The sequence below is a fragment of the Pogona vitticeps genome, chromosome 4 (assembly GCF_051106095.1).
Source record: "Pogona vitticeps strain Pit_001003342236 chromosome 4, PviZW2.1, whole genome shotgun sequence".
NCBI lineage: Eukaryota > Metazoa > Chordata > Lepidosauria > Squamata > Agamidae > Pogona > Pogona vitticeps.
Genome location: NC_135786.1, coordinates 219,368,483 through 219,385,093, shown reverse-complemented (window position 1 = coordinate 219,385,093; position 16,611 = coordinate 219,368,483). Strand labels below are relative to the sequence as shown.

Here is a 16,611-nt window from a genome sequence, read left to right as displayed (position 1 = left end):
TGGCCACAGTTTAGAAAGCTCACTTACTTTATAATCTGAGTTCCAACAAAAAAAATAATACTTCCTTTACTACCATCTCAAGCCATCTTGAACTGATTTTTGAAATGCACAAGTCCTAGCTTTTTACAAACATTCTGAAAGAGTTTTTATTGGAGGCAAACAGCATAAGTGAAACAATACAATACAAAAAGTAAGCAAGATTTCATTCTAGGTGCATAATATTGTTTTTCACTTCCTGCTCTGAATTCATTCGCATTGGGTCTTTGGGAGAAAGGCGGGATAGAAATATTTTAATTAATGAATGAGTTATGCATTTGAAAAGGCAGATTTTTGCTGAACATTCAGATAAACCTCACAACAGTAAGAACTGTTCACTGCAAATCACCAAGTGAGGCATTTCTTCCTCAATGGAATCCTTCAAGGAAAAGCTTGCCCTATCCATGGATTTCCACTGGGATTTGAGAGCAAACTCCGTGTTATCTCCCTTCTGTGGTATGACGTGCCTCAATGCTGGCATGCTTAAGATGACTATCAAAAACTTTGGTTTTCCCTTTGCTATGAGCTATATGGAATTCCCATACAGTTGTATGATTCTGTTTATGTTGGACCATTATATGGTGCTACTGCATATCTCTCTGGGATCTGAGTAAATGACAAGTGATATAAAAATACTTGTACAAAAAAGAACCCCATAAGACCTTGTTGGAATGAGTCCTATCAGTATATTGTGCTTGCTGGCGTGATCTCTTGTACAACACAATCTCAATTTCTGCAAACCCAAACATACTTGAAAAATCAGAATGAGATATACATATAAAATTACAATAAAATTGTTCCACAGTTTGATCACAGTTCATGTGTGTTGATAAAACAAATCTGTTTTATTCTTGAGACTTACATTTACACAGTACTTTTTAATGCACTGCATAAAGATTAATCAGTGGCTTTTTACCTGTTTTTGATCTTACAGATAATACAAACTCCTGTACCAGTTTCAAAACATTCCATAGAATTCAAAATATTTATACATTCTTGCAAAAGAACTAGTGAAAAAGTATCATGTTACCTATTTTGCAGCTATCTGCCACTGGTAAAAGAAGAAAATAAAAAGATGTCCACTATACAAACAACATTTCTGTAACAATTATGCAATGACTCGCACAGGCAAAATAATAACTACAGCCTCAATTTTTAAAAAAACTATTAGAATCATAAAGACACTTTCAGTCATTTTTAAAATCTTATATAAACATATACAAATATTTATGAACAACCAACACAGTATGAGAGTACCCAACTTATATCCAAGTAGCTGTAAATGTCTTTACAACCCTTAAAAGAGCTATGACGATCATATACAAAAATATGCTATATGCATTATATTTCCTTTCCTAGCCTTATTGCTTATGAAAACAGTTATAAGACTTTTTCCCCCAAAATCAGTTACACTCATGCTACTTTCACTGGAGGATTACAATTAGCATCTGTGTGGACATACTGAAGGGTGGGCATATTATTGTGGGGCAAACTAGATAATCATAACTCTAGTTTCTTTAAAATACATAGGGTTGGACTCCAGTATTGCATGGTAGGGTGAACATTTTCGAAGTGATAGTTTGAAAGGGGGGGGACTGCAGAAATGATGGGCCCTTTTATTTTGACTACCAATTTTGTGTTTTTACTGTAAACTACTTTTTTAGTTTACAGTTTTACTGTAAATTTCAGGGTGTTGTTGCTTTTTTTTTTTTTTTTTAACAAGAAGCAGTACAGAAATGCTTTGAAACAAGAATGGTAGATCAAATATATGGTGAGGAGTGATTACGGCTTTTGGCAGAAATGTTTCCAAGTTTCAATAATGGGAAAATGTAGTGCTTCCCCTACAGAAACAGTGCTTCTTTTTAAAAAAAATGAAAAAAGGAGAATGTCAAGTCCCAAAGCAGATTTCTGTGCTATCAACTTATGATCAAGAAGACTTTAATATATCTGTACAACATTATCTTCACATTAGCAAAGGCAGTTATTCAATTTCTAGCAAACCTCCCCCCGCATGCACACTGGTGTCCTCTATCCGGCATGCCACACTACTTCAGAGGGTTCTATAAAAGGAAGAAAAGCTTTTCAGGAAGGCAGAGTAGGGTCCAATGAACATCAGGTGAGATCCTGGCTGCACAAGTAGAGTTCCAAAGCACAACAAGTCACACGAAACATCAAAGCAACACTTACCAATGCCAAGTCATCTCGGCTGCAGTCCAACGCAGCAATCATCACCTGTTCATATATTATCCAAACTAGACAACACAAAAATAGACTAGTCATACAACACAGATAAGTGACTTTTCAAAACTGCTAACATCTACACTGAACACACAAAACCAGTTATTTTACCTTTTATATTTTTATCACAACCACCTTCTTACAACATGATCCTGTCACAGTACTACTTTGGTTTAGTATGCACTGCTCAAGATATTTAAAAGAATTAAGCACTGTTTATGCTGTACATTCCAAAAGTTATAAGCATATCCATAAAACAACGCACTGTTACTCAACACAAAAAAGTACTTGTGATATCAAATAAACTTTGTAATGATTCCGACCCCCATGTTTTCAAAAAGCAGCTTTAAAAGGAAATATATTTCAGTGCAGATGTGTTGTTTCTTCCCTTCAACTAACGTTTTCACCAAGTTCTCAAACGAGGATATGAACTGAATTCCAAGGTTTTATAGAAGCAACTTCTGAGACAGAAACAGAGTCAAAGAGAGCTCAAATAACTATGCTCTTCTCTAGACTCTGATTTAACCTCAGACTAAAGGTTTAATACCAACCTCTGCCAATAGTGGGCTCATGCTTCAACTCACATATACTCTTAAAATATTCCATTGACCAAAAATAACCTAATCTGATTAAATTACTTCCAAGTCCCCTATTATGTTCAGTATGTTCGACATTCAAGATGGGAGGCAAGAGGAAAAGCAAGTGTCACAGTTTCTGGGACACACACACATTAAAACTATTTTATGTAAAAACTAAAGGCATCTTGATGCTTCCAGATAGTCCAATATTAGATCCTGCTTCCCACATTATGTAACCTGCTTCATGCTGTCTTTTACAACACAAATGAATGAATGTACTGATCATTTTAATATCTTCTTTACTAAAATCAGACTGCCCTCTCAGGTTAAGCAGAATAAATTCTACACAGTCTGTAACAACAAAAATGGGTATGGTAGCAGGAAACCGAGAAGAGTTCATTCGTGCTGTCATTCAAAACAATAATAAACACGAAAAGTACACACTAATCAGGAAAAAGTAATGTTGTCTGTGATTATCAATAAAGGACTAAAGCAATAAAATTAATGTGTTCTTGTGGCCCAAATTTTCTTGGTCATTTAAAACTGTAATTAAGAAACAATAGAATAAATAAGAAACTGACTGGGACTATGTTATGGAGTATCTGTATAAACACTATCCAGGCTATTCTCAGAGACCGAGGGGGATTGTAATAGTCATCATTATCACATATATTAGTGACACCTTCTGGTGCCATCCCAATGTGTAAGTTCTCTGGTAGAAATTTAAAACAAATGAACTAAAAATAAATTATGAATTTTTCTTTTTGTATAATTTAAGTCACACTAAGAGCAAATTTTCCTAAAATTAAATAAAAAGTATACCCATTCCCTTCTCTGAAAACACTGTCAGAATTCAACTCCTTAGGTTGCTTGAATTAGGTGAAGTGGTTATAAAAAAGAAAGAAACAGAAACTAGAATGAGCTCATTAAAAAAATGACTGATGCTCACTCCCTTCCTGCCCACATAAGAGCCTTAGTCAACATTATACAGTTCTCTTGCCATAAAACTCTCAGATCCTTTATCCTGCACATATATTTAAAGAGGTACTGTATTATTGTGACTTTCTTTTTAAACAATTCCCTTCTGGCATACAATACCATATGCCAAGTTTCTATCTAGGGAGAATTAGTGCCGTGCACTTAAAATCTTCCCAAATGGTTCAGGGATACGGTATGTAATGAAAACCCAGGCACACCCTAGGTTTTCATGCCCAATGCTATAATAAAAGCAGTTCTTATATTGATTCCACACACTCAGAGTTACAGTTTAATTTCGGGAATGGCCTTTCTTCTCCAGTTCAAACTCTAGCTGTCTCTCAGAACAGCAATGACAACCACTGAATGAAATTCATCCAAAGGTGCCCAGCCAAGGACCGTCTCAAAGGATTTCTTTGACTAGTGGTCCAGGATGTACATCCTGCTCGGTTGTACATCTTCCTGTCCACACCCTTTAGATAGAAAGCAGATCAAGACACAAAAATATTGGCGGATCCTGAGTTTATGGCATGTATAGGCACATCATATATCAACACACCTTAGAATAACACAGTAAAAAAGAAATAAAATTAATGTAGGAATCAATGGGACAGTAATGAAACAGCTGTAAAGATTAAACCTATAGGTATGAAACAGCTTTCACCTACTGTCATCGCCAAGTTTAGCAGCATATTCATTAATTAACTCTTCTCCAACTTCCACTATCTGCTCACTATTCCGATGGTTTTCCTCCCTCCACTTTCTCATTTTATCTCGCATCTCTGAAAGACAGAGGAAAAAATAAATGAAGATTTCAGTCAAATAATACCAAACAATACTGTGTTTTCCTGAAAATAAGACAGAGTCTTATATTAATTTTTGCTCCAAAAAACACATTAAGGCTTATTTTCAGGGAATGTTTTTTTTTTCATGTACAATAATCTACATTTATTCTAATACAGTCATGTCTTCTGATAGCTGCACAATGGTGGAGGGCAGGGTTTCACTTAACTAGGGCTTATTTTTGGAATAGGGCTTATATTACAAGCATCTTGAAAAATCATACTAGGGGTTATTTTCAGGTTAGGTTTTATTTTAAGAGAAACAGGGTACCATTCTAGGATCAACTGAAATATATATATTTCTGCCTTCATATGAACGTTTTATCTTAACTTTAAGGGCAGTTTCCTCTTGGTTTTTATCTCACACAAGCAAAATTTTGCAACAGCTATTTGTCAAAGTGCTGGTTGTGCAATCAAGCACAGGTCCGGCATCGAAGGAAATACTGGTCTAATTGTTCCTATAACATTACGCCTGAGGCTGTGAAACATGCTTAGTATTACTCGTGGAAACGAAACAAAGATTACTGGACTTGAGAATTTCTAGAAGTGCCCAACAAATCTATTACAGTGGAGACCAACTCATTCCCAGCACACTCACCATACTTTCCTAATACAGATTATTTCATTAGCACTGAAGGGGAAATTGTGTTCACAAACTGAAGTCTCTTCTTAATGCAGAGAAACATTCTTATTCCAGAGATAAATTATCAAAAAGATGCTTCCACTCTGCCTAACAGATAATTTCCTTAGGTTATGTTCTTAAATGGTGGACAAACAAAAACAAAACAGAAGCATTCCTCGACTTTTTTTCCCTCCACCAAAATCATTTATTTAGATTAATATCCATCTGTGTTTCAGACATTTGAAGCTGCTTAAATTCTATTAAATTCACAAGGCTGAAAGTGGGCCATTATTGCTGCAGAGGCAAAAGCACCGTTCTCAATGTCACTTTCCTTCTATTTATGCGTTATTATGGAGGAACTCTTTGACAGAAACGTCCTGTTGCTGCTACTGCTGCTGCTCAAAATTATATCTACTCTCTTGGAATGATATTCCCTGTACACATGTCCCCCCCTTAATCTAAGTTGCTCCATTTTGGGATGCCAAAAAACGTATTATAATGCAAAGTGCAGAGGTTCAGGTATATTTCATAAACAAGTTGCAACTATAAAAATATGTTCCAATTTCCTTTTTCTTAATGCTCATTTGCCACTCCTGTTGCTCCAACTCACACAAACATAAAAACCTGGTTGAATTTTACCATCATGGTGAGATTTCCTAAGGCAAACAGGCAACTGAATGGCCTTGTACAGTTTTATCATAAAATGGATATGATATTACAGCTTCCTTATCAACTATTATAACATGCGACAAAGTATCTTCCACTTCTCACTACAGCGTCATACAGGAAATCTCTGATCTGTCCAGTATAAACTACAGATTATTCTACAAACACAGATTCTTCTCTATTTTTATTTCAGTCACAATTACAAAACTGGAATAGCTATTTATGCAGAGTCCTCTCCTATTATTCCCTAAACTTATATAACAACAAGAACTTAGGGGAAGAATGGAAATTTAATATACTATAAAAATAAATATGACATTTTTACATTTTTTACCAAAATGGTTATTTCACTTCATGAACGTTAGTTACATCACCTTCTAGTATAAGAAAAATAACATACATTTCTATGATTAACAATTGTGAAACTTGATAATGTTGTATTTACCACATTTTCAAAATACTGTATCAAAAGATATATCAAAGTTAATGATTTGCAAGAATACAGAAAACGATGTAGTTTTAAATCCATCACTAACTTACACAAAATATGTTTCTTAAGCTTAAAAATAGTGTTATTACGGACCACCTCTTGAAATCCATTATAGGGGTATTTAAAATTCATCCTCCGTACTAATTCTCTTCACTCTTCAGAAATATTGAAGAGATTTTCCTCCCATACTAGTAGCCTGATAAGACAGAAACTGCAAGCAACTACAGAAGCCATGGTGGAAAAAAGAATTTACTGAGTTTGTGTTAGTACTTTTTGTTCCATTTATTACTGATATGTTAAATGCAACCAACAAGAATATTTTGAAATGCCATCTTTATATAAAAATATACAACCCTGAATGTGTTGGTCTTCATGTCAATTCAAAATGTACTAGTTAACAAAACTGTCAATTTTAGATTAAACAAACTTTTTTCTACAATCCATTCCATTCCTGCTTCACATATGCTTCCATCCACAAAGAGTGATCTCAGATCTCTCTTTGGAAACAAAGGGGGGGGGACTGTTACTGTGTTACATTTTATTTTGAAATTCAACCAAAACCACTACAGGGTTCCATTTCATGTGCTCGAGTAAAACTAAATGTTTCCTGACTTAAGACCACCCCTGGAAATTAAAAACTGGATAGACAAAAAACCCAAAGTTATTATTACATGTAATACAGAGACTGACGGTCTAACACTCATATATTAATCAGAGGTTTCTCTATTCATTTACTTGGCCACTATTAGAGCCTACATGCCCATGTATTCAAGTGTAATAATGATTCAAGCGTATTCAAACATAATCAAAGTACGGGATTTCAAATGGAAAAACGGGAGAAGGTAGACTGTTTTGTTACTTGAGAATCAGATACATGAATATGAAAACATATCTCTAGAAGCCCAATCTGCATTCATGTTTTCTACACAAAGAAGCCTAGTTCTGTTCAGAAGGATCACTCTCAGTTGGAGGTACATATGACTGTATCCTAACAAAAACTGCAATTTATGAAGAATAACAAAAAATTGTTTCCTCTTTACCAGACCCTCAATCTAAATGTCACTGATAATTATTTCAATAACCTTTATACATGTTTTAATTTTAGAAAGCTACTGAATGAAATTAAATGAATGAATTCTTATGAAGTTGATTTCTCTGTAGCCATATTCTGTATTTTTCCTCCACTTAGATAAGATATCCACACTGCAAAATACTGCAACTAACTTTCTGAAAAAAAGTATCATCAATTTGTCGCTTTTGTACATTTGTACAACTGTAACTGTTGGGTCTTTATTACTTTATTAGAAACTATGCTATTAACGGCACTATTCCTTTTTGTATCAGAAATACATCCTTGGTTCAATATGATTACACTTGCACTCAAGGTATAGCACTGCACCCTAGGAATTTTGAAGTCATGATCATTTGGGCAAGATTGTAGCCACCTATGTGTAAACTGCATTTTTTTAAGCATGTATTCATGGAAATAAGTTCTACCAAACTGAACTAGGACTTCTCAGCCAATGTCAGTTTACATGGAGACAGTCATAGTCAGAGAAGACCCACATGAATCAGTCTTTAAGCATGAATTGGTACAGACCAAACCCACTGATGGGTTACATCATTTTCTTGGATCCTTCCTAGCATTATAAAGGGATCTCAAAATCAGGTAGTTCAGCCTATTCAAATGAAGCAGAGTCTACTAGGCCTTCGTGAATACATTCTATTAGGTCCATTTACCCAATCAAAGCAAAAGTGCTTTTATGTTAGGAAACAATTTAAAAAATATTTCAAGTAATAAAAAATTAAATAATCCTTTGAGATACAGATGGCAATAGTAGACATTTCAGATATTGCTATCCAAAACACAAGGCCTATAAGAAAAAATATGGCTGTAATAAGTTGGAACACAGCTAACAGAGCACTGGGAAATGTTTTGGTAAAAGTACAGTATCAATCCCAATTCAGAGACCTTTGGTTTGTTCCATGCAGTTTTTGGTTTGTTTCAATGAGCAATGATTTGAACAAGCCACTGTCTTCCAGGTATCAAGGGAAGTGCAGAACCATTATTGGGGTGTGTGTGGGGGTTGGTTGATCAAAGAAAGAAGGAAGCCAAACTCCTTTTTTCACATTTTAAGGTGGTAGAGCACAAGAATATAAAGTGAAAGCCCTATCATATTGATTATTCACTAGGCAATCTTCTGATTAGCAGCACTATTTAGACTTTCCATGGCAATTTTTCAACCTTTCCAATATTTTGGTTTAATAATTTTTACAAGTTTGTCAGTTAGGCCAGTATTATTATCCCCATTACTGCAGACAAGAAAGAGAGAGAAACTGTAACAGACTGGTGCTTTTACATGTTAAAAGAAAAAGAAAACACCTCTTTTTGAATGTGATTTAGCATATTTGAAATCAGCTTTTAACAATTCCAACTACACAACAACAGGGAAGCACAGATTATTTTACCTGGGAAGAATGGTTTTTTGTTGTTGTTGGAAAGCAAAGTATTTTACTTGGCAGCAAAAGGGTCATTTATTTTAAATTGCTTGTGAAATCAATTTATTTTGAATCATTTTGCCATATACGAATGCCTCTGTCAGCATAAGCTGTGTCAAGTAATGGATCTCGGGTCACGGGTTTCAGGCTGGAAGGAAACCTTGCAGTCTGATCTGTTAGATACATTTATTTCCATCTGTAATAGTGATCTAACACTTTGAAAATAGTAATAACAAACAACAACACAATAACACACCATGGCGAGATCCAAAATATAATTGGAATACAGTAGTTTTAAAAGATGGTGATATTATAAAATCACTATCAAATGATTTAAAAAAAATTACCTTGGAATACTAGAAGCAAAAAACATCCTGTACACAAAAGTTAAAGATCTGACAGAAAGGGTACACATGTAAAGACTGCAGAAAATCCTAAAATCAAAATTGAATGGCTGAGATACAAAGCCATAAACACATGGGCAGTTCCAGTAATCAGGTACCCAGCTGGAACAACAGATTGGACCCATAATTAATTAGAAGGCTTGATTTTTGCTGCACAAGAACAAACCCTCCAAATCAGTGCAACGGAAGCTAAGGTTCAACGAATTAGTGCTAACAGCACATGCCAACTCTGTCAAGAAAAAAATGAAACTGTGTCACACCTCATCTGTGGAGGCCCAAAGATTGCACAGATTACCAAATTAGACATGATAGAGTAGCAAAATTAGTCCACTGGTCATTGTGCAAAAAATATAACTTGCTAGCCTCCAAAAACCTGTGGAAACATCAGGTAGAGGAGGTGTCAGAAAATGACAATGTCAAGATCTTGTGGGATTTCAGGATTCAAACTGACAGACCTTGAACATGACACACCAGATATAATAGTAATAGAACAAACAAATATCTGGATCATTGACACTGCAATTCCAGGAGCTGTCAGAGTTGAATCTAAAGAATTGGAAAAAATTAACAAAATGCAAATATCTGGCAACTGAAGCATCTTGCTTGTGGATGAATCACATCTCAGTGGTCGTCACTGGGGCTTTGGGAACAATATCAAGAAATTTCACACAGTATTATAAGCAGTTGCAGATTCTAGAAATAATATCAACAGAGCTACAAAAAACAGCAATATTACGAAAAGCATATATACTAGGTCAATATTTAACAGAGAAAACGTCTATCTGTTATATAATACCAGTCAACGGTTTTGTAATTTTGACTGGCTACACCTAGTACAGTGGTGCCTCGCAAGACGATGTTAATACATTCCATTGAAATCGCTGTCTTGTGAAAACATCATCTTGCAAAATGCGATTCCCCATTGGAATGCATTGAAATCCATTTAATGCGTTACAATGGGGAAAAAGCGTCCTTGTTTTGTGAAAATCGCCCATAAGGAAGCCATTTTGTGAAGTACTGATCAGCTGTAAAAATCACTGTCTTGCGAAGCATCGGTACCTAAAACACCCATTTTGCGAATCGCGGACCTAGGTGTTAAAATCATTGTCTTGCAAAGCATCGGTCCCAGAAAAGAAAAATCATCTTGCGAAGCACAGGCTGAAATATCGTCCAGCGAAAATTGCCCATAGGAAACACTGTTTTGCGAAGTGCTATAGTGATCACAAAAACTCATCGTCATGCAGATTTGTCATTTTGCGAGGTAATCATCTAGCAGGACACCACTGTATTTTTGAATAATAAATGAATATTGAAAATAACACTGGGGTGGCAAGGTGGATTTGATTGAAATTATAATTTAAATCAACTTGATTTAAGGCATGATTTAAATTTTAAAAATTGGATTTTACAACTTAATTAAAAATATGTTTTTTTTTAAATTGTAATCTAAATCAGTCTGATTTTTAAAAATCATTCCTTTTTATCCACCCTGGTGAGAGGCATGTGTGCTCATCTGTATCAGAGTATCACCCTTGCTTCATTCTTCTTGCTTGCAATCAAAGCCACAGAGAACAAAGATAAAAGTATAGCTTAGTTTTTAAAAAAATCAGAAAAGAGCCAGGAGAGAGAGAAGGGTTGCAGGGAAGCATTCTCAGCCTCAGAAGCAGTCGATCTTGTCAATTTCCCTCATTACCGTATTTTTCACTCCATAAGACACACCTTTCCATAAGACACACCAATTTTTTAGAAGAAAACAGGAAAATATAATCTGTTTTCTTCGCTCCATAAGACGCACAGACTTTCCACCACCCCGTTTTGTGGGGGGAAAGTGCGTCTTATGGTGCAAAAAATACGACAATTTATCTTTGCTGCTCACTAGCGTGCCTTCTCTCTTACTAGTTATGCTGGTTCTGTCCCTTTCTCTCCTTCACCCCACTCATGTGTGTGCATGTTCCCATGTGGATGTGTGAGCCTGTTCCAAAAGTATGTGTGTGTCCACGTGGATGCGTACAGCTGTTCAGAAAACCTCCAGTCCAATCTGTTTTTTTTCCTGTAATGCTGATCCAGCACTATCCCACTTTGAAAGAAATTCTAAAAATTATTTGAAAATATTATCACAGTAGTGATAAGCGAGTGGCTGTGAGAGACAGCCACCGCAAGGACAGGCAGGATCAGGACAAAACATGTAATGCAATAATTCTAAAAGCCTCCTTAACTGATACACAATACAGTTTTAAAATGGATTAAAAGTTCTCAAAAGGTTGCATACAACAACCCCAAACCAACATGATTATCACATAACTTCAACACAACTTCAAAAACCCTGACCCATTTGCCAGTTCATTTTCATAGTGTAACTGTGCCCAGACTTTCATAAAACTAATTAACACTGCTGAAATGTAAAACCAACTAGGACTTTTTAATTTAAATCAACCACACTAGGATGGATTTCTCAATATCTGAGCACCCTAGAAAGAAACAATACCAGGAATGTCACAACCACTTTATACACACATTTATACATATTTTGAAATGAACTAAATTGCTTTTATAGGTTACAGGTCACAACATGTTGCATTTCAGCAACACTTTTTACATAAACATAAACACAAGAGTAAAACAGGTTGGACATTACTTCTTAAAAACTTTATACTGTATATAAAAAACCCCCAAACAATTATGTTTTATCTGATTTTCCAAATTTATATTCTCACTGTAAGACATACTCCATCTGGCTTACAATGAAATCCGTGAGACAAAATAAATATAAACCATGCCATCAAAATCCACATAACATAATAATAAAGAAGAAAACAGGTTAATTAGCTTATTGCTCAAGTAAAAACCTGGGTTTGGTTATACCTTCAAATGACAACTTAGAAACTGAAGGAGCGGTGTTTTAAACTGTGTTAGCTGTGCAAAACAACTTATACATACCATCTTGAGTATACATAACTAGGTGAACTTAAAACTCAATACATTGGCTACATCCCACCTATATTTAAGGCTAGACAATTTCCCCATGGACAAGGTGGTGACATGAAGGGGTTACATAGTTTTGAATAAACATTTTCTTGCTGAGTTGACAACTGTTTCCACATTGCTAAAGTTTCATATTAATTGGTGCTCAGGTATCATTATTAATTGGTTCGTGCTGGGATCTGGCTGTTGTCTTACAATTATATATTAAACTTTCAGCCTCCTAATCCTGTAACTAGGGCTTCATATGAGTTACCAATAATGCCCGACAGTTCCATTATAATGACTCACATCCAAAAATATGTAGAAAATGAAAAATCACAAAAATATTGTCAGGCCACAATTAAGAGATGAAAACTGATTTCACTTTCCTTCATTACTTTGGCAAAGCATATGACAAGGGCTATATGAGTAAGAAAGTCTAGGCAGGTAGCTTTATAAGTGAATTTCAAATGTTACAAGATCACTAGATTTGCTTGCATATATCTACAGGAGTTATCCTTTAGCCCGGAACAGATCTATACAACTTGTGAGCCACCACACCAAATGCAGCCATGTATTTTTGTCTTGCTCGGAAATGCATCTGCAGACCCAGAAAGATAGCAAAACCAGACATCCTCCTGGCAAGCAGCTTATCATGCAAGTCTGCAGTCTATTTTATGAGTCTTGGGTTATGCAGACCTAGATGGAGAAAGGGAACAGGGAAAGAAAATCACCATTTTTAGGACTCCCATTATTGGAAACTTGCAAAAGATGCTCATTCACCACAAGCAGTTAGCCAAATCACTATTCACAGAGGCTTACCTATGTGAATGTTAAGAGAATGAACACACATGATTAGAATGTTATATTACCAGGTGCAAAGTATTTTCTTTAAACCCCCCCCCCCACACACGAATAGTATGCCTCATCTGAAGGGATGGGGACCATAAATTACATCCTAGACTCCTATTCCTGGAGCCTATTGTCATCCTAAAGGTACCTCAGAAACAGTTGTCAACTCAGTCAGAGAAAGTTTATTCAAAACTTTAAACATATTATTTCCACTAACCAGTTCAAGTCACCATACTGTCCATGGGGAAATTAGCTCTAGCCTCCTGAGTCACTTACACTGCACTGCACTCTGTTACCAGGCAGTCCTACCCTGAATCAAGTTTTATCAACCCACATGTTCCCCTCTCAAATATCCTTAGCCAGCCTTTGCAGTCTTTTAAATTGTCCCTTGTGACAATTTAACAAGAGACACAGCTGGTCAGAGTCAGCTCAATCACTACAGCAGGCTCCTTCTTCTTCCCTTCTGGCACAAGTCCCAGTTCAACTTCAACCCTGCTGGATTCTCTAGAGCAGTGGTCCCCAACCTTGGGCCCCCATATGTTCTTGGGCTACAACTCCCAGAAGCCTTCACCACCACCTCTGCTGGCCAGGATTTCTGGCAGTTTAAGTCCAAGAACATCTGGAAGCCCAAGGTTGGGGACCACTGCTCTGGAGTTCTTCCTGGAGTCTATTGTCAATCTCTTCAGCTGGGAGGATGGGAAGGTTCACCCTAAAGGATGACTACCTTCTGAATAAGTACAGTCAGCATGAATAGTGGTATCTAACTACTTACCATAATTAGTGGTGTCCAACTGCTCATTTCACTGGAGTGTCAGCTACTCCTCGGTCTCACTTTCCTCCTCTACTTCTCTGCCAACAACCCCAAGGTCTAATTCCTCCCTGTCTGAGGCAATCACTTCCTTTATATCCTTCTTTTGGTGGGAAACCTACTTTGCAGGTGTTTCCCCACCTACTTCTTCTCGCTCTTCATAATCCACCCTACCTCCAGGTACAAGAGAAGAGTCTGTACTGGGATAATGTCTTCAAGAAGGGATCCGCCCAATGCCTGCCATGAATACTTGGCAGGGAGTCACAGAGGGCCAATGGGACGTGGAGGCAATCCCTTCCTGTGGGTACCAGCTCACCCTTTGATTCAGAAGAAACCTTTCAAGGCAGGGAATGAAAATCTTAAGTGTGAAAAATAGTAGGATCAAGTTTCAGACATCTAAGACTATGTCATGATTTTACCATGTCAAGCAAAACAAAAATGAAAAAATAAAGAAGGCAAAAATGCTGTGGCATCTAAAAGACTAAATGTGAGCTTTCAAATCCACAAGATATGAGTTTGAACCAATTTAATCAATTCACACATAGTGACTCCCCTTGGTTTCATATCCAGGCTAGAACTGCTGCATCTGTGATACACAAATCATCTCTTAAATTACTCAGAATTTAAGAACAAAAGCTTTAGGGTTGTCTATGCCACATCAGGATTCTGAATATCCACTCTACTCAACTACCAACGGTACTAAAGCAACAAAACGAGCAGCAGTACTGAATGCAGAACCAGTCGAGAAAATTCCCCACTAAAAGTAGAATCTTAATAAATTATAACTGTGTGATATGATTTTCTGTATGCACTGTTCTACATACATCAAATAAAAGTAATCATAGTACTGTACTGTCAGGAATGAGAAGCACTTTACTAATTTCTAGTTAAAAACAACACAGAGACACACACAGAAATCCACACCCACTGAAGCCTGCATGGGATTATTACACTTTTACAGTGAATACTACTTACACAGGCCTATCAACATACACTATAATTCTATAAGATAGCATAACAAAAAAGGACAGTTTCCTGTCTCACAGCGCTTACAATCTATATTTTGCTAGTGGGACACATGTGGATAAGAAAAGACCAAGACATCATGAAATTAATATAAGCTGGTGCCGTTTATGTATATTTAGATTTGTTTACACCTGAGCCTGTGGGGTGAAATTAAGGACCTCTGAGGAGGACTTTTTAAAGAAGACCTGCTTGACAACATTGGGAGGGTTGATCCAGATCTGACAGCCATTCTCCATCTCCATAAATCACAGTCTGAAACCCATTTAAAAAGGCTGGGAAGAGGGGGCTACTTCGAATCTAGTCCTGAGCTTTCCCTAAATGGGATTACACGGAGGCAACATCAAGGGGAATTTATGCCTTTTGACGCTTTCATGGGGGCCGCCTTTACTTTCAAGTCCCATCCGACTCAAGGGGACCCGAAGAGGGTTGGCACAAAGCAGGTGAGAGAGAGAGCTTTTAGCACAGCCACCCCCAACAATGCGTTTCCACGCCCCGGAGGGGATTCGAACTCAGGACTCGCGGGCCTTGAGTCCGGAGCTCTACCCACTACACCACGCTGGCCTCCCTTCCACAGGGCCCACGGCGTCCAAGGGCAAGTTCTGAGGGGCTGCCCGCTCAACCCTTTCCCTGGCGGGAGGCGAGGCAGCTGAGGCGGCCAAGGAGGGGGAAACAGCCCGCCCAAGCCTCCGTCCGAAGCGGCGAGAACCCCCCTGTTCAAACCCCCCCCCACCCGCCACTCTCCTGTTTCCGGGCCCCACCCCCACCCGACCCCGAGAGGCCCCGCATTACCTTCCCAAGTCACATCATACATCTCCGACACCTTCGCCATCTTGCCCGGCTCGCCTCCGCAGGCCTTTGCCCCCGCACGGCTCACGTGACCGCGCGGGGCCCCGCCCACAAGCCTGTCTATAATATCACCTGTGCCGCTCTGATTGGCTGCGGGCTGCGGGGAAGGGGCGGGGAAAAGAAAGGGGTGAATCCGCGCACACGCTTGTTTTAAAGCCGTCTCAGTCCTGGCGAAGGAAGAGGACGGCGGTGTATATTGGCAAGAGAGCCTTGTGGTCCCGCTCGTGGTTGTGTTTGTAGAAGAGGTCGCCGTGGCAGTCTGTGCAGGCATACCAGGCGAAGTGCAAAGGAAACAAAGACAAAAACTGGGAGCACCTTACAGACTCACCAATTGCACAAAGTACTGTATAATAGTTAATCTTCAAGGCGCCCCCTGTTTTTGTCTTCGTTTTGTTTCTTTGGATTGCACCTCATCATACTTGCTACTCAAACTGTTACAAGCGATAGTGTAGGCTCAGCACCGTATATATGAGACATATAGTTAGAGTATATGTATGTGTATATTATGTGTATACACACAATATGTGCAGTATAGATGTACACACATTATTATACAGTGCAGTGTTTGCAACAGAAAATGTTTTGCTAGTAGGCATTTAAATACATTTTAATTTGACATACACACACACCCCATTTAACTTGCCCAGTGTGGTGTAATGGATAGAGTAATGGACTTTGGAAGTCATGGGTTCAAATCTCCACTCAGCCATGGAAGCTCACTGCCTGTGTGGAACTGATAAAAACACTCATTTTATTTCAGCAGGAAAG

General features: G+C 37.6%; 1 protein-coding gene across 2 annotated transcripts in view; it reads right to left on the bottom strand.

The window, feature by feature from the left end:
* EMC2 (ER membrane protein complex subunit 2) overlaps positions 1–15,940 on the bottom strand; it is a 55,037-nt gene extending 39,097 nt beyond the window's left edge. Inside the window, exons 1-3 of one of the 2 annotated variants that reach the window (XM_020783458.3) lie at positions 15,787–15,940; positions 4,496–4,609; positions 2,224–2,288 (exon numbers count right to left, since the gene is read on the bottom strand). In XM_020783458.3, coding sequence (XP_020639117.1) covers positions 2,224–2,288; positions 4,496–4,609; positions 15,787–15,826 — 219 coding nt within the window. In that variant the 5' untranslated portion in view covers positions 15,827–15,940. Of the gene's footprint in view, positions 1–2,223; positions 2,289–4,491; positions 4,610–15,786 lie in introns of both variants that reach the window. The other variant, XM_078393679.1, reaches the window with a different exon arrangement.
* Positions 15,941–16,611: the final 671 nt, after the last annotated feature.